The following is a 27,069-nucleotide window of genomic DNA, read 5'->3' on the forward strand; positions in this document are numbered from 1 at the left end:
TCTTTCCCTGCGAATTTAACAGTCCTCTCTCTTTCCAAATGGCCCCGTGTGCGTGTACAACTCCAAATGCATACCTTGAGTCTGCATAAATGTTTATTTTCTTTCCTTTTGCCATCTCTAAGGCACGGGTTAGGGCGATTATTTCAGCCTTCTGCACAGAGGTGTTTGTTGGCAGGGGTCCGGATTCTATCACCTCCCAGCAGGTGGTAACTGCATACCCAGCATGTCGCTTTCCACTGATGACGTAGCTGCTCCCATCAGTAAACCAGGTCTCTGTGTTGTCTGAAGGGATATCCTGTAGATCCGGGCGGCTGGAAGAGGTGCCTTCGATAGTCTCCAGGCAATCATGGCGTACCGGTTCCCCTTGATTTCCGCTGAGAAAGGAAGCTGGGTTGACAATGTTAGTTACCCCTATTTCTACATCATCTTGTTCTACCATGATGGCTTGATATTTCAGGAGCCTTTGTGGGGAGAGCCAGTGCCCACCTTTCACTTCCAGCACCGCGGACACCGTGTGGGACACCAGCACAGTCATTCTCTGGCCCAAGGTGAATTTGCATGCTTCCTGGATGTTTAGCACGACTGCTGCAACAGCTCTGAGGCACCCAGGCCATCCTTTGGCTGCTGCATCTAGCTGCTTAGAGAAATAGGCAACTGCCCATCAGTATGGGCCCAGGTCCTGTGCTAGTATTCCCAGGGCGATCCCTTGTTTCTCATGGGAAAATAGAAAGAATGGCTTACTCATGTCTGGAAGTCCTAGAGCTGGAGCTGACATGAGGGCATTCTTTAGCTGGCTGAAGGCCCGTGTGGCCTCCTTTGTCCACTGGAGATCTCTGCTTTCCTTTGTAATGAGCTCGTATAGTGGTTTCACAAGCAGCCCTTAATTGTAAATCCACAATCTGCACCATCCTGTCATCCCCAGAAAAGTCCGTAACTCTTTCACTGTCTGGGGTTTCGGGGTTTGGCATATCGCTTCCTTGCGATCTTGCGCCAAAGTTCGTTGCCCAGTACTGACTTCATAGCCCAGATAGATCACTTTCTGTTTCACCACCTGAGCCTTTTTCTTGGATACCCTGTACCCTTGGAGTCCCAGGAAGTTTAAGAGGCTTACCGTCCAGGCTGTGCAAGCTTCTTCTGTTCGGGTAGCTATTAGGAGATCATCCACGTACTGCAATAGCTTCCCTTCTCCTGGTGGGGCTTCCCAGGACTCTAGGTCTTTTGCGAGCTGCTCTCCAAACAGGGTGGGACTGTTCTTAAATCCCTGAGGCAACACCGTCCATGTGAGCTGGGTTTTGCGCCCACTCTTCGGGCTTTCCCATTCGAATGCAAAAGTTTTCTGGCTGGCTTCATGGAGAGGGAGGCAAAAGAAGGCATCCTTTAGATCTAAAACAGTAAACCAAGTTAGCTCTGGTGTTAAGCATGTTAACAGAGTGTAAGGATTCGCTACCACAGGATAGAGATCCTCAGTTATCTTGTTAACAGCCCGTAAATCCTGTACCACCCGCTAAGACCCATCAGGTTTACAGACAGGAAGGATAGGAGTATTGAAATCAGACTGGCACTCTTTTAACAATCCCAACTGTAAGAATTTTTCAATTATTGGGCCAATTCCTTCTCTGTCTTCCTTTTTGAGGGGCTATTGTTTAATTCTAACTGGTTGTTTTCCCTCTTCGAGTTTGATCTGTATTGGGGTTGCATTTTTGGCTCTCCCAGGTACATCTGTGGCCCAGACTCCTGGGAACACTTGACTCGTTATCTCTTCTCTAATTTCCTCTGCAGAGCCTTTAGTTGTTATTATTAGGCTCAGTATTTCCACGTACTGTTGGTCATTTACCTCCAGAATAATTTCCCCATTCCTAAATGTAATGGTTGCTTGTAATTGTTCCAATAGATCTCTTCCTAAAAGTGCTTTTGGAGAATTGGGTAAATATAAAAACTTGTGAATACACCATTGTGTCGCGGGTTCAGTTCGTAAACCAGGCAGAAACACCAATTTAGTGTAGTGGCTTGGTGCAAAATACCCACTACTTATTTTCCTTCTGTCAGATAAGAATTAGGAGAAAGCAAAGCAGGCACAAACTTTACACAGTTGCAATACAAAGAAAGAGTTTTATTACTAATAGCGTTAAAAGTAAAGAGAAATAACAGGATATTAAAGCAAACCCCCTCCCCCTTTCCAGCACTTCCTTCCTTTTACCCAACTCACACAAAGGGTAACAGAACATGGGATTTTAGTCAGTGTTCCAGTTCTTGATAAGTCTCTTTCTTATCCTTAAGGAAAAAAGCAGTTTTCTTCAGCTGCACATGGTTCCCAAACTGCCACCAACAGCAGACCCGTCCGGAAAGAAACAATCTGCTGTGGTGTAAAACATTTCTCCCATGAAAAATCTCACAGTTCCTTCACACTGCCAAACATGGGCCATCACATGGGGTTATTAATCTTTTTAAGGATGAGTTATTTTGGCCTGAACACAAAGGCTTTTTTCCAAAAATCCTCTCAATACTTCTGTATAGCCTGGCATAGGCATTCTTCACAATTTTCATGGGCCACACATGAAATTCATCCCCCCGTGTACTTCAAATGGATTAAAGAGACAAACAGTTTGTGATATTAGAGTTTCTTACCACAGCATGCAAGAAGTTTTTTTAAGCTATGTGCGAGAAAATGCAGCACCGCCCTCTTTTCTCCCGTTGCCATGTTCAGCTTCGTCTCACGGGACTCACTTTCTCTTTCTCTCTGACTCTGAAGCTGCCATGTTGACGAGCATTCTTGTTCAGGCTTTATGGTGGAGAAAGCCTCGCTCCCTTTGTGCTGCTGGCTGCGTGGTGTCTTCTTCAGTTCAGCGCGAAGTGTGCTGGCTGCAGACAGGAGGCTACGCCGGCTCTCGCTGGCTCCGTCGGCGAGGCGAGGAGAGGAGAGGAGAGGTGTTGGGGAAGATGAAACAGGAAAGCCTTATAAATATGATTGCCTGACAAAAGATTTTGGGAATATGAAAACTACAGGCGACATCGAAATGAAAGCCACTTTTGAAATACCAAGTCTTAGTTACTGAACAACTGGAAAACAATGGTATGGCCGACTGAAGGTAATCCCCTCTTGATTGAACAATACCCTCTGCTTGCAGGCAGGTCCAAGGGTCAGAGCAGACCCTACTAGCTCAGCAGAAGGGGTCCAAAGAGTAGTTTTTAGAAGTTAAGATGTAACACTCTATGGTAATATAAGAACTCTTATAGGCTGTATGTAAATGCTATAGGATTTGTATCTTGTATTAGATTGGTTAGTGACAATTAGAATATTCAGTACAGAAGATGATTTATTGTATTGTAACCAGGACTTCACCATTCCATTCTATTCTCATCACTTCTTCTTCACTCTCATTCCTCTCGCTCTCTCTCTCTCTCCTTACTTACTCGCTTGCTCTCTTGGGCCTGCTCAGAGCTGCCAGCTGCAGCTCTAAGCAGTGCCCCTATACCCACGCCCTTTGCAATAAACCGCATGTTCCAAGATCAGACTATAGAGATCCCCCGTTGCCGTCCGTCACCGTCCGTCTACGCCCTGTCCAGACTGAACCCCAAAGCTTCCTATAGTCTGACGCCCAACGTGATTGCCGAACCCACACCCAGAACCTACAGTCTGGCGCACATCATGATTGAAGGCCCGGTTCAGCTTTTTCCATCTGTGGGAGACTTCTCCGTGGACGGTAACTAAAAGACCAGTTATAGCCACCTAGAACGTGTCGTGAGCACGGCATACCGTTGCTGCGCATCGTAAAAGCCGGAGCTCTATAATTCTGCTGAGGCAGCCCTCGAGCACGGGGATTACCTGGAGCTCTTGGAGGGAATTGCCTGGCAGTCCTCGAGCACAGGCGGCCACTGCTGCGCAGCGGCTCCCTGGAGCTCTTTGAGGAAGTTTGCCGTGGCACCCCTGGAGCACGGACACGCTGCTAAGCAGTGCCGACCGGAGCTCTAAGGAGGGACCCTGCCGCGCGCCCCGAGCACAGGCGAGTAGTGCTCAGCACCGCCCGCGCTGGAGCTCTCAGTGCGGACCCACCCGTGAGGTCCTGAGCACGGAAAGCCGTTGCCACGCGACGCCTAAAACCGGAGCTCTGAGAAAGGACCCAAAAGCAGCGTCCTGAGTGCCGAGTGGAGTGCCTGGCCAGCCCCCCACGACGGACCTCTGACTAAGGACACTGCTCCTGCGACATCATCTAAGTGAGTATCATACTGGTCTAATAATGGGACAAACTCACTCTTCCCATGACAGAGATCTCTATAAGCAACTTAAGCATTTACTTATAAGCTCTGGTTCAAGACAATTACCTAAACAGGAGCTAAAAAACCTCTTAGAATGGACTCTGATTAATTTCCCAAATGCTGACCGTTCAGCAGTCTACACCGGAGACTTTTGGGACTCAGTGGGAATCAAATTATTTAATGCCATATCACGCTGGGACAAGAGTACCGCAGAACTCATCCCGGCTTGTGCAGCGTTAATGGAACTATTCGCTGCGCCCCCCCCCACCGCCGCGCAGCTCCGCCCCGCCCCCTCGCCCGCCGCCGCCTCAATCGGCCGTGCCGGAGTCACGGAGCCAGTGCCCCGTGGCCCCTCCGCCTCCTCGCCCGCCGCCACCGAGATCGGCCGTGCCACTCCCGAGCTCTGCCGTGCCACTCCCGAGCTCTGCCGTGCCATCACCGCCCCCGCCGGGCCCCATCCCCGCGCCGCAGCCGCCCCCGCCGGGGTCCCCCAACACCGTGCAGCCGTATCCCTCCACCGCGCAGCCGTATCCCTCCGTGCAGCGCAGCGTCGCCTCAGAAGCCGCGAGCAGGGGGGGAACGGAGGGAAATGATGCAGCTCCAGTGGCAGGGGAGACGGAGAGCCCCTCTGCCGGAGCTGATGTTTTAAATCTAACACAAGTAAACTCTGAAAAGCAGCCAGATTTGTTTGCAATGAGCCCCAGAGTCCCGCCAGCGAGCGGCGGGGATCTTGCAACCCAGAAAGAGAAAACGAGTTCTGAGAGTTTGTCAGCGCTACCTTCTGAATCAAAAAAATCCTCCAAAGTGCTCAGATTATTCTCAATTAACAGATTGCCATGAAATAAGACCCCAAATCTATAAAGATGAAAGTCTTAGTCTATTAACTAAGCCTGTGATAGCTAGCCAACAGCCTGACAGTCCTAAAATGTGGGCTCCCATCCCCACTCTCGAAATTAAAGAACTAAAAAGTGCTGTAAGATACAGTGGCATTTGCTCACCGTATCTTAAACAACTGCTAAAAAGTACCCTAAAAGGAACACATCAAACTTTAAAATGCATTTTAAATCAACAGAAAAGGGGAAAATCCCAGGCTACACCTCAAAGAAGGTTGAATAAAGCCTTGTATGTTTTTAATTTCTTGAACAGCTCTGCAGAAGAGCCTGACCCCCTCATTTTCAGACATTTCTTAAACAACAAAAAAGCAAAACTGAAAGAGCACCCCCCAGTTTTAATTAAGAATCTAGAATCAGGAAAAATAGAAGGACCATACAATCTTATAACATGGGGGAAGGGGTTTGCGTGTGTTTCCACAGGTGGAGAGCTCAAGTGGGTTCCAGCAAAAAACGTGAAGCCATACCACACATCAAAACCTGCCGACGCCTCCACACCAGCCAGTGACCCTGCAAGTGGAAGCCAGGAAGCAAGCACCCAAACCTGAAGTGCACAGAATCACCAGAATAAAGTGATCTGCCAAAAACAGCTCAAGAAAATAATGGAGTTTTCTCATCTGCGCGCGTGCATGGTGCTTTTATTCTTATGTTTTAGTTTTTGTAGTGAAGCTTTACCTGTAAATCAACCAAAGACAAATGTCTGGGTTGCCTTAGCCAAATCTGCAGGCTTCGATACCATCTGTCTATCTGACACAAGCCCTGACAAACCTTTTTCAACCTGTTTAGTTGGAATACCTTTACCAGAAGGTTTTGATAATGTTACTCTTGATAAGTACTGGCCATACGACGATCATCAAGTATCTCCAACTACCAGCCATAAACACCAAACTTATATTGATAATTCTAAAATTGATAAATCTGACCTTCAAGAGCTAGAAATCCTAGGCTCGTTAACTATGGATACCTGCTATTTCTTTCACTTTCTAGGAGAAAACGGTCCTCATTTAAACGTTACCCCATATCACCCAGCTTATAGCAATGTAACTTCTTGGTGCAATCAAGCTAAGCTTCTTATATATGACGAACCTCATGCAGATCGTTTTAACAAACTTCCTATTCGATTCCCTAGAGGAATTTGGCTCATCTGTGGAGACAGAGCCTGGCAAGGTATACCTTCAAAAATAGATGGTGGCCCTTGTGCTCTGGGACAACTTACAATTATTGCTCCCAGTGTCAAAGAAGTAATCAAAAAGAAAAACAGAAAGATTAGATCTTCCTGGGGACATCAGTATGAGAGCGACTGTGATAGTGACTTTCACCCTTGGAACTCTGAAAAATCAATTGTTGCGAGCATTTTTCTTCCTCAGTTAAGTTCCTCAATTGCATTAAAACAGTTAAACAAGTTGGGATGTTGGCTCAGCAAGGAGGTAAATGCCACCTCTACTATGATCAGTGACTTGTTAACCGATGAAGAGGCAGTCAGACGTGCCACTTTACAAAATAGAGCTGCCATTGATTATCTTTTATTAGCACATGGGCATGGCTGTGAAGATTTTGAAGGATTATGCTGTATGAACTTATCCGATCATTCTGTTTCCATTCACAAACAATTACAAAACCTAAGGGACCTAGCTAACCAAATTACAACAGATAACCCGTCTTGGCTAGACAGTTTGTTTGATGGTTGGAGCTTTGCACCTTGGCTAAGGGAACTCTGTAAAATAGGCTTGATTATTCTAGTAGTAATAATTATAGTTTTAGTAGCAGTACCTAGTATACTTCAGTGTGTGCAAAAAATGACGAGTAGGACTGTGTCTAATATCTTATTTGTTCATCAGAAAGGGGTAGATGTTGGGGAAGATGAAACAGGAAAGCCTTATAAATATGATTGCCTGACAAAAGATTTTGGGAATATGAAAACTACAGGCGACATCGAAATGAAAGCCACTTTTGAAATACCAAGTCTTAGTTACTGAACAACTGGAAAACAATGGTATGGCCGACTGAAGGTAATCCCCTCTTGGTTGAACAATACCCTCTGCTTGCAGGCAGGTCCAAGGGTCAGAGCAGACCCTACTAGCTCAGCAGAAGGGGTCCAAAGAGTAGTTTTTAGAAGTTAAGATGTAACACTCTATGGTAATATAAGAACTCTTATAGGCTGTATGTAAATGCTATAGGATTTGTATCTTGTATTAGATTGGTTAGTGACAATTAGAATATTCAGTACAGAAGATGATTTATTGTATTGTAACCAGGACTTCACCATTCCATTCTATTCTCATCACTTCTTCTTCACTCTCATTCCTCTCGCTCTCTCTCTCTCTCCTTACTTACTCTCTTGCTCTCTTGGGCCTGCTCAGAGCTGCCAGCTGCAGCTCTAAGCAGTGCCCCTATACCCACGCCCTTTGCAATAAACCGCATGTTCCAAGATCAGACTATAGAGATCCCCCGTCGCCGTCTGTCACCGTCCGTCTACGCCCTGTCCAGACTGAACCCCAAAGCTTCCTACAGGGAGTAGCCCCAAAGAGATGCAGGCCATCAACGGAACATCAATAGAACATCAGCGGCCATCTATGAACATCTACCCCAGACTCTGCCTCTGGCAGAGTTGGAGACATCTCCTCCACAAAAGACTGACAAGAAAATCAAGGAATGAAGATCTAATTAACATCAGAAGAGAAGAAATCTGGATTCAACAGGAGAGCAATTGCTAAGAACTACACCCACTTGGGACCAATGAGCATTGACCCAATTTGTTTCTATCACTTTTGACTGTATAAAAGATCTGGAAAATCTAGCAGAAGCCATGTGTCATGGAATGATTCTCTCTGCACACCTGGGCTATGTGTGGATGAGATGATTTCTGGGGTACATCCTGGCCAGAACAATATCCTGGCCAGAATAAAGTAATGCCTTGACTCTCTAACATTCAAAATGTTGTGTGAGGGCTTTGTTTTTCTCGCAGTTTTGGTGACACCCCCAGGCCACACATCCAAGGACGCGTTCTCCTTCCACCCGGGGGGGGGCTCTGTGGGAGTCTTGGCGGTCTGGGGTCCCATCTAGTGTTTGGGGGGTTCCCCTGATTTTGGGGTTTCCTCTGATTTCATGCCCCCCCAGATATGTTCTCCTCCCATGTGGGGGAGCTCGGGGGTCCCAGCTTCTTTGGTGGGGGTGTCACCCTGATATTGGGGTCTTACAGCATGATTTTGAGGTGTCCCCCAATTTTAAAGCCCCTTGATTTTGGGGTCCCCCACAAGACATGTTCTCCTTGCATCTGAGGGGGTGGGCAGGTCTTGGGGGTCTCCCATCTTGGGAGGTCTGGGGGATCTGGGGGTCCCATCTACTCTTGTGGGGTGTTACAAACAACTTATAGAGAGTTGGCTTTCGCCGTATGTTTATGGGTTATGAATTACATTATGAGTTATACTGTTAAGTATTAGGATATTTTCCTTGGGAAATATTAAGACAATGGTATATGTTAAAATGTTTCATGTTGTTAAAATAGTCTGGTTGTAAAGTTGGTTTTTTATAAGGGTTGTATGATTTTGTGTGCCGTAATGTCAGTTCTGTAAGTTTGCAGTGGGACAAGCTGTTGCTAGCCAAACTTCGAAGACACAGCCCTAAAAGTGTGATAAATACATATTATAATATTGGCTTTCCGCAAATGTTAAAATGGATGCTATATGTATAAAGTATTTAAATAATAATGTTAAAGGATTTAATGTTAAAGTATCATTGTTATAAAGACAGTTTTGCAACAATAACTAATGCCTTTATTTCTGCCATTAACTAAACTTAGACATAACAGTGAAAAAGCTGATACAGTTATGCTTGCGATAATTGAACTGTCTGCTTGGTTGGATAACATCCAATGAACGCATGATGAAGACCCTGCTACTGACATGCCAGCTATCGGCAACTGCCGTCTGCAGAAACCATCGACCAAAGCCCACCCTGGAGGTGATAATAAAAACTGACTGAAACCACAGCCAGGAAATGCGCGCGCTCTAAAAAGGCAGATCCAAGGAGGAGCCATGCTAAACAGTTCCTGGAACAGGTAAACTAGCTTGGGGAAAAGTCTGAATATGCATGATTGATTATGAATATGCATTAGGCTGATGCAATAGGACAGGTGTGTAGAGGGGTGTCTCTGCAATAGCAGGTGCGCTCTTGGCTGAGCACCAAAGCACCCAGCGCTGTGACTTTTGCTTTATTGTCTTTGTCCCCTATTGTCCTTTATTAAACTTTTAAATCCTAACAGGAGAGTGAACCTCGTTTTTCACAAAAGGAGTGGGACTCCATCCAACGAGGACCCCGACGAGCACTGCAACAGAACTGCGCCGGCTCCTAAAAGAGTGACATGGGGTGAGACTATGCAAAACTGTACATCAATATGCGTAAGGCTGATGCAACCACAGGGGTATAAAAGGTAGCACCACCATTTTGTGATTGAGCCTCTGGCCCCTGGCCATGCTCCCAGCACAATCCCTTTTGCTTTGCTGATTTTATAGTTCTCAATAAAATTTTTAATAACTCATTTCCATATTGGATCTGGGTTGTTTATAACATGGGGTTTCCCCCTGATCTGGGAGTCCTGTCCCCAGGCTGCACACCCGAGGACGTTTTCTCCTGAGCTGCTCCAGTTCCCGCTGGAGGGGGGAGGGAATCTGTGGGAGTGCTTGGGGTTTAGGGGTGGGAGGGAAGCCCCCCCCTCCCCCACCACCAGCTACTCCATGGTCTTCCACCCTCCTCCCAAACCCTCCTCATCCATGGGGGACACCAGCCCTCTACTGCCACATATAGGGGGGTGCCTGGGGAGGGTACTGGGAAGGGCTGGGAGGGGATATAGGGGGAGATATGGGAGGAATATGTGGGATACAGAGTCCTGGGGGGTCTAGGAGGGAGATACGGTTGGGTAGAGGGTCCGGGGAGGTCTGGGGGGAGTTTTGTGGGGCCCTGGGATGGCTTGGGGGGTATGGGCCCTACACTGACAGGTTGGGGGGGTATCTGCCAAGTTCTGGGGTGGCTTAAGGGGGCTCTGGAGGGGACTGGGACGAAGATATGGGGGGTACAGAGTCCTGGGGGTCTTTGGTGGGGAGATACGGGGAGCAGCAGCCTTCCACTGAAAGGTACGGGGCATCTCAGGGGGGTCCTGGGAGGCTCTTGGGAGGTCCTGAGGGTGCTGGGGAGGAAGATATGGGGGGTACAGAGTCCTGGAGGTCTCTGGGTGGTCCTCAGCAGGGGGACATGAGGTGAGTTACGGGATCCTGCTATTGTCAACGAGGCCGAGACTTTTAAAGGAAAAGTCAACTCGTTTATTTGTTAACCGCTGAGAGCGGGAACCCAGGATAAGCCAAGGCTCTGTGCGACAGGCCAGAATAAAACAATACACAAAAAAACGACAGTGAGACCCACAGTGAGACCCACTGGGTGCTCCCTTGGACCCCAAGTTCCGCAGGAGGACCCCTCCCCTTGGTGCAGGTAGCTTTTAAAGTCTCTGGTGCCACCGGACCGGTGCACTTTTCAATCCTCGCGCTGATTGGTCCCTTTCCTGTTCGCTGGTTGGTCTATACCTCCGTGCATTCCTCACCAATCATTTTCAAATAAGTCCACTTCATTGGTTGGCTCATTCTCCAATCACTGGCTAGGGCATCGTCCTCATCCCTTGTACACTACGAAGCAATGTACTAGAAAGTTCCTTCTATTAAACCCATTGGGTCCTTGTTATATCCCCATCCAGTGGACACATTCCACCATTACACCCGTACAGTCTTGCAATAACAATTAACTCGTTAACTGCATATCCCCAATCTTTTTAACAAGCAACTTTTAACTTCTTCTCAACCACAAAATAAACTTTTGACCATTTATTACACTGCGACAGCTCTCGGGGTCTCTGGGGGCACTTATTGGGCTGCCTTCACCTGCCCCACCCCTGCCCCACCCCTTGCTCATTCCTGCCGCACCCTTCCCCTCATCGTTCCCACCCTGTCTCACCCCTGCCTGGCCCCTGCCCTGCTCTGCCCCTCCCCTGCCCCTCCCCTGCCCCACCCCTGCCACGCTCTCTCGCCTGTGCAGGTCCAGTGTCCGGGTGAACTGCACCGACCTGTTCCATGTGGATCGGCACCACTGGACCCCCCCTGCAGGGCTCGGGTGTGGGGGGGTTCGGGAAAGCCGGGAATGCGCCTTGCCCAGAGCCACCGGCACTGGGGACTCATGGTGGCCTGTGGTGAGACTCCCAGGACACCCCCAAATCCGTAAGAACCCCCAGAAACCTGTGGCCTTTGGAGAGCAGCTGAGCTTTCCTTCGGGACTCTTAAGGCTTCTGGGTGCTTTTTCAGGGCTTTCTGGAGGCATTTTAGGACCAAAATTGCCTTTTCATCCTCCACATTCCAGAAATAATGCCATGTCCTGAATTTATTCCAATTCAGTCAATTTAGATCTATTTTAGTTACATTTATTAAAACTTTCCAATGTGGTTGAGGCATTTTGTGTCTTTTTGAGGTGCTTTAATGCCCAAATGATCTTTTAACCCTCCACTTTTGAAATACAACATAAATATCATCTTAAGTTACTCATATTTATTCAAATTTACTCCATTTTCGTCAGTTTTGTTTAAATTCCTGACAGGAATGAGAAGTCGTCTTTACAAACTGTGGGCCTGCTGTACATAAAGTCAGATACTGAGAGGTAAAAGAAGCAATGGGAGGAACCAAAGATTCCATAGGAATTCCACTAATTGACACGGAGTGTTACTCACTCAAGACTGCCTTAAATCCCTGGACTTAGAGAAAAAGAACAGAAACACAAGGCAAAAGAAAACAGTGGGGAGGGGGGGAGAGGGAAGGGGAGAGTACACATTGGAAGGGAGTCTGTTCCTAGGCAATTCGGGAAGTCTGTACCTCTCAAGTACCTCAGCCAACGGCGAAAGACAGAGGGAAATGTGGCCAGGAAATTAGGATAAAAAGGAGGCTGGATCCTCCAACAACTTGAGAGACCCCACAGGAAATGGCCATGATCTCTGCCTTTATGCAAATAAAGTAACAGGATTTCTCTGTCTCCTTTTTGGACATAAACCTCTGGTGGCTTTGGATTAGTTTTCCTGACATTCCGAAGGGGTTTGGGGTCTTTTTTGGGTCCTTCTGGAGCGTCCCGTCCTGTCGTGACTCCGCCCAGCCAACCCCTGAGGGGACGTTTTGCTGAGGCGGGAACCGCTGGCGCACACCCACCCCCTCCCCTGGCCCAGCCAACCCCTGTGGGGAGTTTTCCCCGAGCGCGGTTTCGGCAGGAGCCGCCCCTCCCTTCTCAAGCAAAGCGGTGCGGAGGGGGGACTGCGCAACGGCAGCTGAAGCGCTTGGGAGCCTCCGAAACGGCAGGCGGGTCCCCCCAGGCCGCCCAATGTTCCTCCCCTCTCCCTCTCTTGCCGCCATTTCCCCCCCGCCCCAGCCCGTCCCTCACGGCCACCGCACTCTGATTGGCCGTCGCCGTGAGGCGCGCTGCGCTCCCATTGGTTCAGCCCTTCCCGCGCCTCCGGAGCCACGCGCTGATTGGCCGGCGGGTGAAGAAAGGGGCGGCGCAGAGCGATCAGGGCAGTCCCAAGCACAGACTCGGGCTGGGCAGAGAATGGATCGAGAGTCGCCCTGGGGAGAAGGACTTGGGGGTGTTGGTGGATAAAAAGCTCAACGTGCCCCAGCCCCTTGCACTGTCACCCAGAAACCCCCTATGTCCTGGGCTGACCTCACAGCGTGGGCAGCAGGGGACAGGGGGATTCTGCCCCTCTGCCCTGCTTGGCTGAGATCCCACCTGCAGAGCTGCCTCCAGCCCTGGGGTCCAACATCAGAAGGATGTGGAGCCGCTGGAGTGAGTTCAGAGAGGCTGCAGAGATGCTCCAAGGGCCGGAGCCCCTCTGCTCCGAGCCGGGCTGGGAGAGCTGCGGGTGTTCAGCCTGGAGAAGAGAAGGCTCTGGGGAGACCTTAGAGCCATTTCCAGTGCCTAAAGGGGCTCCAGGAGAGCTGGGAGTGGGCCTGGAATGCCAGGACAAGGGGAATGGCTTTCCATTCCAGAGGGCAGGGTTAGAAGAAATTCTTCCCTCTCCCACCTGGGAGGGTGGGGAGGCCCTGGCACAGGGTGCCCAGAGAAGCTGTGGCTGCCCCATGCCTGGAAGTGTCCAAGGCCAGGTTGGAGGGGCCTTGGAGCAACCTGGTCTGGTGGCAGATATCCCTGCCCATGGCCGGGGGGGGCATAGGATGAGCTTTGAGGTCCCTCCATCCTAGACCAGTTGGGGATTCTATGCTGAGGTGAACCATCACGCTAGGGATGGCAAATCCAGGGGGTGCCAAGCTGCCATGGCATCATGTCCATTGGGTGGTCCCTGACAAGGTCAAAGGGCAGCTCCTGACGAGACCAGGTCATTCAGTTGGGCCAAGACTGCAAAAGTGGGATGCCATCACTCGGTGCTGAAGGCTCACTGCCAGGTGCCCTGACCCTTGAGCAGCTGTAGAAAGCGGAGGCTTACGTGCCTTCAAGGCAGGGTAGCCTGAGCACACGGCTTCTGTCTCTCCTGCCTGTGGGTCTCCCCTGTCTGGGCAAGGGATGCAAGCTGAGCTGAGGCTGGACGTGACATCAGTGCGTGGCACATCCGTCAGCCTCAGGGACCGTAGAAATGGGGGGTGGCTCCCGCCAGGAAGATGCATCGCTGCCACTCACTGTGACAGACAACATGGAGAATAGAAATTTTCGGTTGCAAAATAGAGCTTAAAGACTAACTAGCAAATTAGATAAAAGAATGTAAAAGTAGACGCACAGGATGCTAAACAGAGCTGAAAGCAGTGGATAAACAGATAATAAGGAACCTAAGTGGGATTTGTGACAAAGTTATGTAACAAGGAACACCAGTGCACGCCCTAAGAGAAGTTCAAGGCAAGGTCACTTACAATTTTGGGGGCTCTCAGCAAATACGAGCACCAGAGACCCCTTTAGACAACCCTCTAAGACCATAAAAGGACTTCCAGTAAGGGGCAGAGGTGGGTAAATTAGTTCTAGGAAAGTAATGTTTATGTATTAGCCAGGAAGTACCTTGTAATGAATGTGTATGATCCTGACGGAATAAACAGCTGGTGTAAAGTTTCATGACACACATCTGCTTAGAGGAGACAGCCTCTGCATGTAAATATTAGTCGTTAATCAACAGTAATACCGGCTCCAAGGAGGATCAGTGCGTGCTGTCACCACAGCCTGGCCACTTCCTGCACCTGGTCCAGCAGTACTGAGCCCGCTGGCTCGGGCAGTTTGCCATTCACTTCGCCGCTCACTCGGTCCATACCTCGCCAGCCCGGCTGTAAGGAGACTGTGTGGCTGTTGAATGTTTTGCAATGTCAGGCAGCACCGTCCCTGGTCCCCCATTATTCACAGAGTCCATCAGGTCGGCCAGCCATGATTTCCCCGTGGTAAATCTGTGCTGGCCGTTCCCAGTGCCCTTCCCTCGCAGTTGCTTGAAAGGGTGTCCAGGACCATTTGCTCCATCACCTTCCCAGGGATTCCAAAGGAGCTGATTAGCCTGTAGTTCTTCAGACCCTCCTTTTTTTGTGCCCATCTTTAAGACTGGTGTAACACTCTTTGCTGTTCTCAGGAGCCACCTTCAATGGCCAGGCTTTTTTGAAGATGACAGACAGCTCCTGTAGCTTCCTCTGGTCCTCACACCTGGTGGATGCCTGGCTCAAGAGCTCCCTGACTATTCTCCCCCTCCCCTACTGCTTCCACAGCAATGTCTGTTCACTCCTTCTGGATAACTTGATTCTTCTTCCACAATTTTTTCTTCCACATTCGTCCTTTCTGAGATGAGGTTGATCACAAGTTCCCTGCTCAATTGATCTCCTGTCAGCCAGGGCTGTGATTCTGCTTTTCACCTTGCTAAGTTATCTTATTCTAAATTAGGCCCTTGTGAGAAATAGAACTCACTTTTCAAAGTTGGAAAGATTTAATAAGGGACAAAGTCAACAAAGGCAAAAGGTAACAGCGCTGGGTGCAGAGCCACAGCTAGAGGCACGCAGTCAACAGCAGCAACCCCCCTTATATACCCCTGGGTATTGCATCAGCTAGTTACATATTTACAAATAATTTTTCATATTAAAACCTTTTCTGAACTAATTAACATGGCTCCTCGCCTGTCCCACCTTTTTAGAGCGTGTGCAGTTGTCTTTGTCTAGGGCAGTTGTTACTTTTCCATACATTCAAGAGGTTTCGATTCCCTCACTGCTTAGATGTTATCCAATTACAACCATCCTCCTACCTCAGTACAACCTTCCTGTTAAAAATAGCTCTAAACCCCAGTGAAAGTCAACACCCAGTCTCCTCCCCTCATAACAACAGAACCACTCTCACGGAGCCAACATTACAATGCACAACCCATCTGCGAAAGCCAACACTATCAAATGTACTTTTCACAGCCTCAACCCCTGACCTTCTCATCCTCAGGCAGTTCTTGAGCATTTCCAGGATCAAGAACTCCTTCCTCCCTCCTGTCAAAGGTCATAGGAAGATGAGTGCATTATCAGCTGGGCAAGTTTCAACTTCGATCACTCATCATTAATGGAAAAACTGATCTGGAAGGGAAAGGAGCTCACAGAATCACAGTTTCAGCCCTTGCCTAGGAATTGTCCCTGATCAAGCCATAGAAGCCCACAAACCAGGGACTTACATGGCTTGAAGAACAGCCTTCAAATGATCTCTACACCCCAGCTTTTACCTCCCTCAGAGTGCTCCTTCCCACAGTATGTCACACCAGCCTGGCACAGTTGCCATGCAGGTGACATCCACTGTCACCAACAACAGGACCACTTTTGCCACTAGTCAAGAGTGAGCATGGATCATTACATTTTTTCCCACATGAGATATGGAACAGAAATCCCTGTAAATCGTGCCAAGTCTTTCTGAATACGTACATACAAGCAAAGACACCTTGCACCAAATCTACCTTCTTGGATCCCTGGTGATCAGGGGCATGAAGTCTAGTGCTGTACCCCGGAGGACAGTGCTGAGTGCAGTCCTTTCTGACACCTTTGTTAGTCATCTGGGTGATGGGGCAGGCTGTGCCCTCCCACAAAAGCGGGGGAGTGGCTGATACGCCAGAGAGAAGTGCTGCCATCCAGAGGGACGACAGTTCAACGAGGGTGACAGTTCAATGACAAGTGCTGAGTCCTGTCCTTGGGGAGGAACAACCACAGGCACCCGTATCTGCTGGGGGCCACCCAGTTGGAAAACTAAAGTTTGGCAGGGTCCTGCTGGACACCAGGATGCCCATGAGCCAGAAATGTGCTCCTGCAGCAATGCAGAACAGCGTCCTGGGCTGCACTGGGAGCTGTGTCACAGCCGGCGGAGGGAGGGGATCCTTCCGCTCTGCTCCACACCAGTGAGGGCAGCCCTGGAGTGCTGGGCCCAGAGCTGGGCTGCCCAGTACAGGAGACAGGGACAGACTGGAGAGAGTCCAGCACAGGGCCATCAAGGTGATGGAGGGACTGCAGCATCTCTGCCATGAGGAGAGGCTGAGAGAGCTGCGACTGCCCAGCCTGGAGCAGAGCAGGCTCAGGGCATCTCCTCCCTGTGGACAAATACCCGGGGGGAGGCCGCAGAGGGGATGGGGCCAGGGACAGCCCCAGGAGCCACGGGCACAGACTGACACATAGGAGGGGCCCTCCGAGCTCAGGACACACTTCTGCACTGGGAGGGTGGCCGAGCACTGGTGCAGGTGCCCGGGGAGGTGGTGGAGTCTCCATCCCTGGAGAGACTCAAAAGCCACCTGGACACATCCTGGGCAGCCGGCTCTGGGTGGCCCTGACGGAGCAGGGGGCTGGGCAAGGTGACCTCCAGAGGTGCCTCCAGCCTCCCCCAGCCTGAGATTCTGTGACTCGGAGAAAAAACAGGTTGCAGTTTCCTAAGGACAAATGGAAGAGCTCCACACATGGCAGGATTCTCCTGCCCTCACCAAAGTGGTTCATGTCACGTGTCTCCCATCTGCAGATTCCTCCCTGGAGTGAGGATGCCCCTCAAGGTCACTCCTTGAGGCTGACAGAAATATTTGCCCATGGCCATTGGTTTGGGTGAGAAGCATCAATCTTTAATTAATAATAGGTTTTGCTGGCTTGAATATAACTGCTTCCATGTTGCTTCAAATATAATGCACTATAGTGGAAGTTATAGTTCTCTGTACTGGGTAGTCAAGAACTCTGATAAAGATCTTTTCATTTAATCATGATCATTTTATTTTTCGATAAATCACTTTACTTTTCTATAAATATATCCTTCATCCTCTGGAACACAGTTGTATAAAGGTTCAATTACACCTATTATCCTACAATCCTACAGTTACACCTGCAATCCTTTAAACATAACCTATGGACAAAATCTGAGGCTACGACTGCTGCAACGACTACACCTATTATCCTACAATCCTACAGTTACACCTGCAATCCTTTAAACATAAACTATGGACAAAATCTGAGGCTACGACTGCATCCAGCTGCACCCTGGCTCCTCTCTGACAAGCCTAGGAAGTAAGGAGGTCCTTGTGACTCAACGGGAGCATCTCCTGCCTGCTCCCTGCACAGCTCTCCAGGTTGTCCTGTCGGTCTCGGGCCAGCTGTGACTGCAGCAAGGACACCTGAAAGAGGCAGAAAGCCCAGCTCAGTCAAGCCCACGCGGGCAGGAGCATCCGCAGCCCCACGGTACCGGCTGTGGGGGCAGACACAGCCTCCAACTCCAGCCCTCACCAACACTCTGCCCCTGGGGAAGGGGAAAGGAACAGGCTCCCACACTGCCCCTGAACAGAGCTCAGATGATCAACAAGTCCAGTTCACGGCTGGCAAACCCTTCCCTCATACAACCCTCAGCCACCACAGGTCTGGGAGAGAGAGTTCCAACAGGATTTAGAAACCCAGCTCTGATTCCCAAAGCATGCATTCGGGCCACTGACCCCTTTCTCCACGGGCTGTGCCTCAGCACGAGGGCTGCAGCTCCCCTGAGCTACTGGAGGACTCTTGTCTTTCAGAGGTTGATGCATTTTGCTGGTCAGACTGGGAGACAGGCAATGTAAAGTAGTGTGGGGGAACACTCTCCTAAAAGTTCTGATTCTCCTCCCTTCGTGTTCCACCTGCACGTTGGATGGGAGAAAGGGTCACAGAAACCTGTCAGCAAACATGGGGCAAAAGGACCTCTGGACATCAAGGCGAGGAGATCTCTGCTCAGAGACCCTCAATTGCACCAGACAACACTGGGGGCAAAGAGCTCTCGCTGGGGGCTGTGCAGGAGAGGCCAGTGTGTGTGCGGGGACACGGGGCCAGGGAGGGAGGCAGCGGAGTGAAGGTGCCTTTGTGAAAGCCATGGGCTGCCACAACAGAGAGAACAAACAAAAGGGTGCACCCACAGCAGGGACAGGGAGAGGCAAGGAAACAAGCAGAGGACCCCAGAGCACTGCCTGGGCACACGTGTCATGCTCCAGAGGAGCCTGAGGCTCTGCAGAGGCAGCGAAAGCCCACTTTACCTCGAAAGTTCTCCTGAGCTCACGCTTCTCTGGCTTGTCTTTTGCTGCTGCTGCAACCTGGTCCCGCACACATTCCACACCCTTCCTGGAGCGCTCTGACAGCCGCTTCCCTTCTGCTCCAACAGCCTGCTGGGTATTCAGAGAGGAGATGATTCCCTTATTTCAAACACCACAAGAGCTGTCCCTCAGAAATCTCCATCTCAGGAAGCATCCTCAAAGCTCCAGCAGTGCAGCTGCTCTTCAGCCCTTGCTACAGAACTCTGCTCACTTCAGTCCATCACTCTGCTCACCTGCTCCATTCCTTTTTTCCACACCAAATCCAACCCCCACCTGTTGCCTCCCCTTGCCTGGGCACGGGAGAAGCAATTCCCCATGCCCAGCTTTTGGCCTGGAGCTGATTTGAACAGCAGCTCCAGAGCTGCATCAGTCGTTCCAGGCGTGCCAGCAAACAATCTGGCAGCCAATGGTCTCTGGCTGGAGCCAGGCAGACACACAAGGCTGCCTGCTGCAGCCCGGGCTGCTTTGCCCCAGCAGGCCTAGACTGACAGGGATCTAGAATCCCACCTCTTCATGGGAAACTTCATTGGAATCACTGAGAGACGTTGCAGTGCACTGAAGATCAATGCCAGTGCCTACCTGGAGACGAAGCCTTTCCTTCAGGATGTCCAAGTCTTTCTTCAGAGCCCCTTTGGAAATTTCACACTTGCTCAGTGCAGCACTCAGGACTTGAGCGGTCTCTTGCCATTCCTTCAAAGCAGCAGCCCCATGCTCCAACTGTTCCTGCTTGGCTTCCCTGTCCACTTCCAGTTGTTGGGGGTTTTCCTTATGAGTTCGCATCTCCGGTGTATTAATTTCATTCTTCTTTTTCAGATCTCCCATCTGCTCCTCGTACAGTTCCCGTTCACGCTGCCAAAACAGGGAGGTCACTCATTCCCTCTCTGGGTTTGCTTTTCATACCAGATCGGGACTCCTGCCACAGGCAGGCAAAGGCTGCCCCTCTCTCTCTGCCTCTCGGGATGCCTCAGACCTTTGCTGGGGCCACCCTTGACGCTGAGTCTTTCCCAGCTCACTCAGCCCGTCCCAGCTCCCTTTCTGCCCTTCCCCGACCTCTTGCAGCTCCACTCGAGTGTTCCTTTGGGGAGCAGCTGCCAGAACTGCAGCCAGGATTCCAAGCCCATGCTAAGCAGGATTTAGGCAGTGCCTAAATGAGGATGTGCTCTCCATCAGGGAGAAAGGGAAGAGCAAACACCCCCAGCAATTCATTCCCTGCAGTTGGGCTGACAGGAGTGGTTTTTGAGCTCTCCTGTGTAGAGTTTCCATGGCACCATCCCCGAGAGCCCCACTGCCCTCTCTTGGAGCAGCAATGGCCACATCAGTCTGTCATTCTCTGCTGCCACTCAGGACGAGTTCTCCCCTTGCAGGCACACGTCCTTATCTGCATCAGCACTTTGCTTTTCTCTCTTTTCTCCCCACTGGCTGCTCTCTGATGGCCAAGGCCAAACACCTTTCTATTAACAGCAAACTTGGCCTTCTCACCCCTCGTTCCAGGTCCAGGTATTTGAAATCTGAACGTGGGTTTGGACACGAGGAATTGCCCAGACCATGCAATGTCCATGGAGCCAGTGTGGACATTGAGAACTACAGCTTGTAGGGCACAAAACTCCAGCATGGAGGAGAACCAGCAGCCTCAGCACTAACTGGCTTTGACATGACTATGACATCTTTTCCTCCTTATTCAGAAGAATGCAATTTGACAAGTTCAACTGCAAAGAGGTGCTCCTTAGAACTATTAACACAAGGGCCAAACATAGCTAGGAAATGGCCCTTCATGGCATCTGCCGTTCTCACCAGCACATCCTTCCTTTCCTTCTCCAGGCTCTCCAGTTTCCTCTGCAGAGGTGCCACCTCCTGATGAAGAGTCACAGCCTCTTCCTTCAGGGCAATGGCCTCTTTCTCCAGGGCAGTTTCTCGAGAGGTCTTCTGGTGTTCTGCCCTCCACATCGCTGCAGCAGGAAGGAGAAGGAGAATGAGAACAGCAAAGCAAAGGCAAACTGATGTGCATCCTGCAGGGACAACAGCACTGTCTTCTCAGCCTGCCTGTGTTTGCCAGCCCCTAAGGCCACAAGGGCTTCCAAAGCTGACAGAAATGAAGGAGAAAAAAGCAGGAATCAAAGGGGTAAGGTTCAGAGGAATAGGAAAGTGTCTTTGCTCTTGGGCTTGTGCAGAGTGAGCAATCCAAGAGAGACAAAGGAGCGGGGATGCCTGTGCAGCCCTGCTCCAGAGAGGCCAATAGCCTGGAGGCTCTGGCAGGGCCTGGAGTTGGGGGGAATCGAGCTGAGGCATCCAGCTACAGCTCCTCAGCACAGACACAGCACCTGAAAGGCACCACCTGTGCACGGGATCAGCCATAGCACAGCCAGATGGCACTGCCAGCCACGGCATCTTTCTCGAGAAAACGCTTTCACTGGCACTGGATGGATAAATCTCCTGCTGGTTGTTCTTCCCCTCTGCCATCTCTGGGCACTTTTGCTCTGCATGGGATCAGAGATCCCTGCTGGCGAGACAGGATGGGGCAGTGGGTGCGAGAGGAGAAGCTCTACCTTGCTCACTTTCCTCCAACTCTTGCTGCAGCTCCTGGTTGCGGGCTCTGAGATTGTCCCTCTGAGCCTGTGTCTTCCTCAGCTCCAGCTCTGAGGTGTTAAACTTTATGGCCAATGAAAGTGCTTTGTCATCAGAGCTCTGGGGCTTCCTACGCAGCTCAGACACCTCAGCCTCCAGCACCTGCACAGAGTCCCTCAAGCTCCGTTCTCCTGCTCGGGACTCCTCCAGCTCCTGCAGCAGCTGCTTCTCTCGAGTTGCCTGGGTAGCCTCCATCTCCAGCACTGCCTCCTGCAGGGCCCGCATCTGGAAGATGGATGCACAGAGCCTCAGGGACAGGGCTGCTCCTGAGGCAGCAGAGCAGGCAGTAGAGCAAGCAACAAAGGAGAAATGACTTCAGGCAAAAAAACGTGCCCAAAACAAAAGGCACAGAGCCAAGGATTCCAACGGAAACAAATGTCCTGAAAACAGGGAAAGGGAGCCAATGGGCATCCTTGAGGCTGCAGCTCTGAACACCGGCTGAACTGGCTGTGGTGGAAGTGCCCTCCCCAGCCTGCCATAGCCACGTCTGTGTGCCCACATTGCTTGGTGCCCAGCACAGGCACCAACTCCATCTGGGACAACACTGCTAACAGAGGGATGGAGAAGCTCCAAAGGAGTCTGCTGCTGCTTCTCCTCCCACATTTCCTGCTGGGACCCGGGAGAGAACGGGGGAAAACATCGGCAGCAGACACCAGATCCAGCCTTGGCCTGTGGGTGCAGCAGCACCCCGGGGCAGAACACGGCAGCAGTGGATGCTGCTGGGAGGGGAAAGCAGTTGGGGCCTCCAAGCCAAAGGTGATGATGTGTGTCCCTGGAGAAGAGGATGCCAGGGCACAGATTACCTGGGTGTTGAGCTCCAGCAGTTGTCTTCTAAGCTCAGAATACAGCTGCTCGGTCTCCTGAAGCACAGAATGCAGATGACACACCTGATTGTTCAGTGCCTGGTTCTTTTCTTCCAGTGTTCTGAGGCACAGGTTCTTTTCCTCCAGAGACAGAATCAGCCTAAAAGGGAAGCATGCAACTCATTACTACACGGTATCACATTTTAGGAACTCTTAGGACTCGCACCACCTCGGGGAAAACTGCTCTGTCTGATGAGGTTTGTCTAAACAACGTGGCCGTTTGTTCGTCCCCCCTGCAGTCACAGCCCAGCATGTGCCCACTCTGCTTTTATTCATGAAAGAATGGGGAGTTCCTGCCTACATGTCCTACCTTCTTCTTGAGATGGGAATGTGAATGCAGACCTAACAAAGTCTTGCAATGAAGAGATTAGGGGAGAGGAAGAGTTTTCTTCTGACTACCCAGGCTCCAAGGGGGAAAGGTTTGGTCAACATGGAAGAGACATTTCCTTGCCCCATCTTGTATGTCCAGGTAGGAGGAGCAGCACCCTACAGCCAGCGGATCTCGGGGAAGTTCCCTAAGATTTACCAGCACCCATCCTACTTCCAGCTGGAGAAACAAAGGCCGATAGCAGAAGTGGCAACAGAGCCTTGGAGCACAACCTGATGGAAGATGCAGCAACCTGCAGGCAAGCAAGAGTGCCCTGCCTTTTCTTTGTCTTCTTCTTGGAAGAAGAATCCTGCGGCACTGAAGACCGGCAGGACTTGGTCAGCTGGAGGAGCCCCGCCAACCTTGGTCTTGTTTCTTGCATTCTTTGCACAGTCAGTATTGCCTGTGACTCTGGAGGGTGGCAGGGACCCTGCTTGAGCCCCTCCAGGCACCTGGGGGCATTTTCTGAGGAACGATGCAACAGAGACATTCTTGGTTCTTGGGTGCCTTTGAGGGGAATCTGGCCTAGGTCAGCAATCAGGGCCTTGAGATGGTTCTGCCAAGCAAAGGCATCAGGCTGCCAGGCTGATCCAGATGCCAAAGGCTTCAAGTTACAGGACCCAAGGCGGAGCTGCTGGATGTGTCCAGCTCCTTACACTGCAGCTTGGGCAGTGTTAGCACACCCACCTCACAACAGAACACACCCCCAGAGGGAAAGAGCTACTCCAAAAGCCTTTGTCTTCAGAAAAACTCTAACTGAAGGCTTGAAAGAAAAGAAAATGAAACACAACATCCAGACAACGAGACGCGTCTGCACGGAGAGTTCAGAACTCTGCCACGTAGGAGATGCTGCCAGAGCCCCTGGCAGGTGCAAAGATGGCAAAGAGGGAATCCATTCCCACAAGGCAGAGTCCCACAGGCTTTCATTTACCTGGCTTTTTCCTTCTCCAGGGCGTCCAAGGAAGCCCGAAATCCTGAATTTTGGTGTGCCACTTCTTCCCATTGACTCCTTTCCATCTCCAAGTTCTTCAGGTGCACTTGCAGCTCCTTGTTCTGATGTTCTGCCTCCTCCAGCATCTTCTGGAGGTGCTCAACCTCCAACAGCTTCTGCCTTGACTGCTCCTGGGCCCAGCTCACATCTTGCTGGGCTCTCTGAACAATCGTTGCCTGGGACTCTCTGGAGGCTGCCAGCTGAGATGTCAACTCTCCCACCTCCAGTCAAACAGAACAAAGCAGTCAGAGGCTACAGCCACAGCCTGTCACTGTCAGCCACAGCAGAGGCTGTGAGAAAAGGCAAAGGCCAACTTTCCATTTCTCCCTGTCCTCAGAGCACCAGATTCACAATGCATACACACAACTTGTTTCAATCTCTACGTGGCCCACCAAGGGCACCTGAAAAAGCACCTCCCACACCAAGGCTAGCAAGAAGAGGCCAGCAGGAATCCATGCTGATGGTTGCTGGCCAACAGCCCAGAGGACTAGCCCAGCTGTCCAGGGCAGCAGCTGAGATTCAGCAGAGCACTGAGGGTCCTGCAGAGCAGCTGCCAAGGAGCCCAGAGCACGAGGCAGCCCCAGGGACCACCCCAGCAGCTGCTGCTCTGCCATGGAAAAGCAAGAAGGGCACAGACCCCCTGCTGGATGCTGCAGTGCCACTGCTGTTTCACTCACCTGCTTTTGTAGAGCCTCCCTCTGCTCAAGGAGGAGATTCATTTCCTCTTTGATGCCTCGTAGTTCTTCCTTGTGCCTCTTCTGCGCTGCCTGGATTTCCCTCCGAGCTTCCTGCAGCTCAGCTTGCAGCTTTGCCTCGATGGTCTGGCAACAAAATGCAGAGCAACTTCCTGGGACCTGCCCTCAGGCTCAGCTTTTCCCACTTGCTGTCTCAAAATCCCATTCCTTCAGCGACTTCTTTTGGCTTCTCTACCCAGCTCTGCTTCCATTGCAAGCCTTCCTTCCCGGGCCTGAGCTCTGGAGCTTGCCAGGCTCTGTGCTGCCAGGGCCTGAAGCAGCCCTTGCCTCCTCACTCCCAGCACCTGCCTTTTGTGCCCCTGCCACTGCCCTGCACTCTGTTCCTTGCCTGCTCAGACTTACCTGCCCCTTCTCTTGCTGCTCTTTCACCTCCTGCCTGAGCTGCTGCACCTGCTGGCAGGCTCGGCTTAGCTGTCCCCGAGTTTGGAGCAGTGTCTTTGATAAAGAATTCTTCTCCTTCTGCTTTTCCAGCAGGACCTGCACAGAAGGAAAGAGCAGAGGGCTTGACACTTGCCCTGCAAACTCTGTGTGCCAAGAGGCAAAGACTGATGGGCTCACGCGCTCTCAGAGCACTCGGCTGCTGCTCCCCTGAGCCACTGTCTGCCCTGGGGGGACACAGCTTCCCACGAAGTGACTTAGAACACAGCCCAGGAGACATCTCTGGGTTGCTGTTCAGAAATACTCCAGGCGAGTCTTTAAAAAGATTTTTCTCTTGTCAGCGTTCCTGCTGCGCCCTCCCTGTGCCCACAAAAGAAAAGTCCTACAAACTCCGTTTGGCTATGGACACCGACCAGTACACACCAAAAGAGGACCCGTAAGAGAACAGTGCAGATCCTCCGAGGTAAGTCTTGGAAAAACAGAGCACAAGAGCAGCACAAAAATCCCAACGGAAAGCTGATGTTTCTGCCTGGCTTCCTAGGAGAGGGCTCATTCCTGGGCCCAAAGATAGCCCTGTTCACCTTTCACCTCCCCAAATTCAATGTAGAAGACATAGAGGGCATGCTCCACACAGCCCCATAGCCTGCCATCTCCCACAGCTCCAGCCTTGCAAAAAATCACACCAATTCTCCTTGCACAATCATTACCTCTCGCTTGGCATTTTCAAATCTAGTTCGTTCCTCTTCTCTTTGAGCCTGCAGGGTGGCAACTTTCTGCCTCATCTCAAACAGCACCTTCTCGTGCTCCTGCTCTCTCTCTGCCTTCTCTTTTCCCCATTGCTGCAGCGTCTCCTGCATCTCTGCATGGTGCCTTTCCCGCTCACTTGCCTGCGGAGGGGAGGAAAAATCTTCAAGTTGCAGTCCCCAGGCAAGCTCCTCGCTGAAAACCGTGAAGCTTCATCCCTCCCACAAACCCCAACCTGAAAAGACAACAGCACTGGCTCTCTGCTCTCCAGAAACCGTGTCCTGTCAGGGAATTTAAAAGGAGGCTCAGCAGGTGCAAGAATCACAGAACCATGGAATCATTTCTGTTGGGAAAGACCTGCACCAGCATTGAGTCCAACCATTCAGAAAAGGAGGTGTCACCTTCTGGCACCCTGATGCCCCAGTCACAAGCACTGAAGGACCGGGGCCTGTTCCATTTGCTTCCAGCCCAAAGCTAATCCCGCTGTCCACCCTGGGAGCACAGCAAGACAGGAACCGAGTTCCCACGCCTGCAGCCAGCAGCACTGTTGGCATCTGCTCCACGCTGGCATCTGCTCCGTGGCAGGTGGGACTCGGGGAAGATCCTGCCCTGGGCTGCCACGCTTTGGGTGGGCACTGCCCAAGCTGCTCTGGAACTCGTCTTACGCCCTCACGGAAGCCGTGGCTGCATTTACTGGCCCAGCACCATCCTGGGGGTCTTCATGCGCCTCCGAGTCCAAGCCGCCGCCTCTCCTGCCCGGCCCAGCAGTGGGAGGCCTCTGGCAGAGGATTGCTGCCCTTTCACACCCTCAGGCTCTGCTGGTGCTAAACCAGCCCCCAGGGCCGGCTTGGACAATTCAGAAGCCTATTGTCACCTACCAGGTCTTGCAGGAGCTTGTTTATTTCCACCTGCTGAGCAGTTCCGCTTTCCTGACGCTGCTGCTCTGCCTGCAAGAGCTGTTGCGCTGTGTCTTCCTGCTCCTGCTTCCTGAGAGCTCTCTCTGCTTCCAGCTCACGTTGGAGGCACTGCACTTCTCCTGCAAACATGACCAACAGCAAGATTCAGAGTCTTTACTGCCTTTACTGACTCAGGCCCTTCCAGTGTCGGCGTAGGAGGGCCCTGCCTCCAGCCCCAACGCTCCTCAGAAGCCCTGCAGACAGAGGAGGCTTTACAGCAGCTTCTCTAGGCAGGGGCGGCACCACAAACAAAGCACACGAGGTTCTCACCTTGGAGCGCCTCCTTGGCCTGTGTGACTGTGAGCACTTGAGCCTCCAGATGGTTGCTGGTGATCTCCAGCTGAGATATCTGCTGCTGAGCAGCAAACAGGCTGGATTCCAGGCTCTCCTTCGCTGACCTACAGGTTGCAAATACGGAGAGACATGAGCTGCTCGCTCCTGACACTCCCAGGCAGTTATTCCAGGACAACGTGGCTCAAGGTCCCCAGGCCTGAGAATGCAAAATGGCTTGCATGGAAACTTGTACAGAGAAGGCCCATTTGTGCCATTTCAATAGCAAAGCAGGGCCCTCTGAGGGAGTGCCCAGGCCTTCCTTATGGCCTGGCACAGCACAGACAGCCCAGCCCAACGTGACCTCAACAGCCGAACCTTCAGCTGC

General features: G+C 51.2%; 1 protein-coding gene and 1 long non-coding RNA gene across 2 annotated transcripts in view; both read right to left on the reverse strand.

Moving 5' to 3' along the window:
• Nucleotides 1-27,069, reverse strand: part of LOC125334967 (centrosome-associated protein CEP250-like) — a 46,400-nt gene that overhangs the window by 15,252 nt on the left and 4,079 nt on the right. Inside the window, exons 4-6 of the mRNA XM_048322206.1 lie at nt 26,682-26,809; nt 26,334-26,491; nt 25,419-25,598 (exon numbers count right to left, since the gene is read on the reverse strand). Of these exons, the coding sequence (XP_048178163.1) occupies nt 25,419-25,598; nt 26,334-26,491; nt 26,682-26,809 (466 nt within the window). The remainder of the gene's footprint in view (nt 1-25,418; nt 25,599-26,333; nt 26,492-26,681; nt 26,810-27,069) is intronic.
• LOC125334932 lies at nt 19,537-21,338 on the reverse strand. The gene is made up of 3 exons (XR_007207281.1): nt 21,279-21,338; nt 20,527-20,681; nt 19,537-19,584 (listed from the first exon to the last, which is right to left on the reverse strand). It is a non-coding gene; the product is annotated as an uncharacterized LOC125334932 (long non-coding RNA).

The sequence above is a fragment of the Corvus hawaiiensis genome, chromosome 17 (assembly GCF_020740725.1).
Source record: "Corvus hawaiiensis isolate bCorHaw1 chromosome 17, bCorHaw1.pri.cur, whole genome shotgun sequence".
In the NCBI taxonomy this organism is placed as follows: Eukaryota; Metazoa; Chordata; class Aves; order Passeriformes; family Corvidae; genus Corvus; species Corvus hawaiiensis.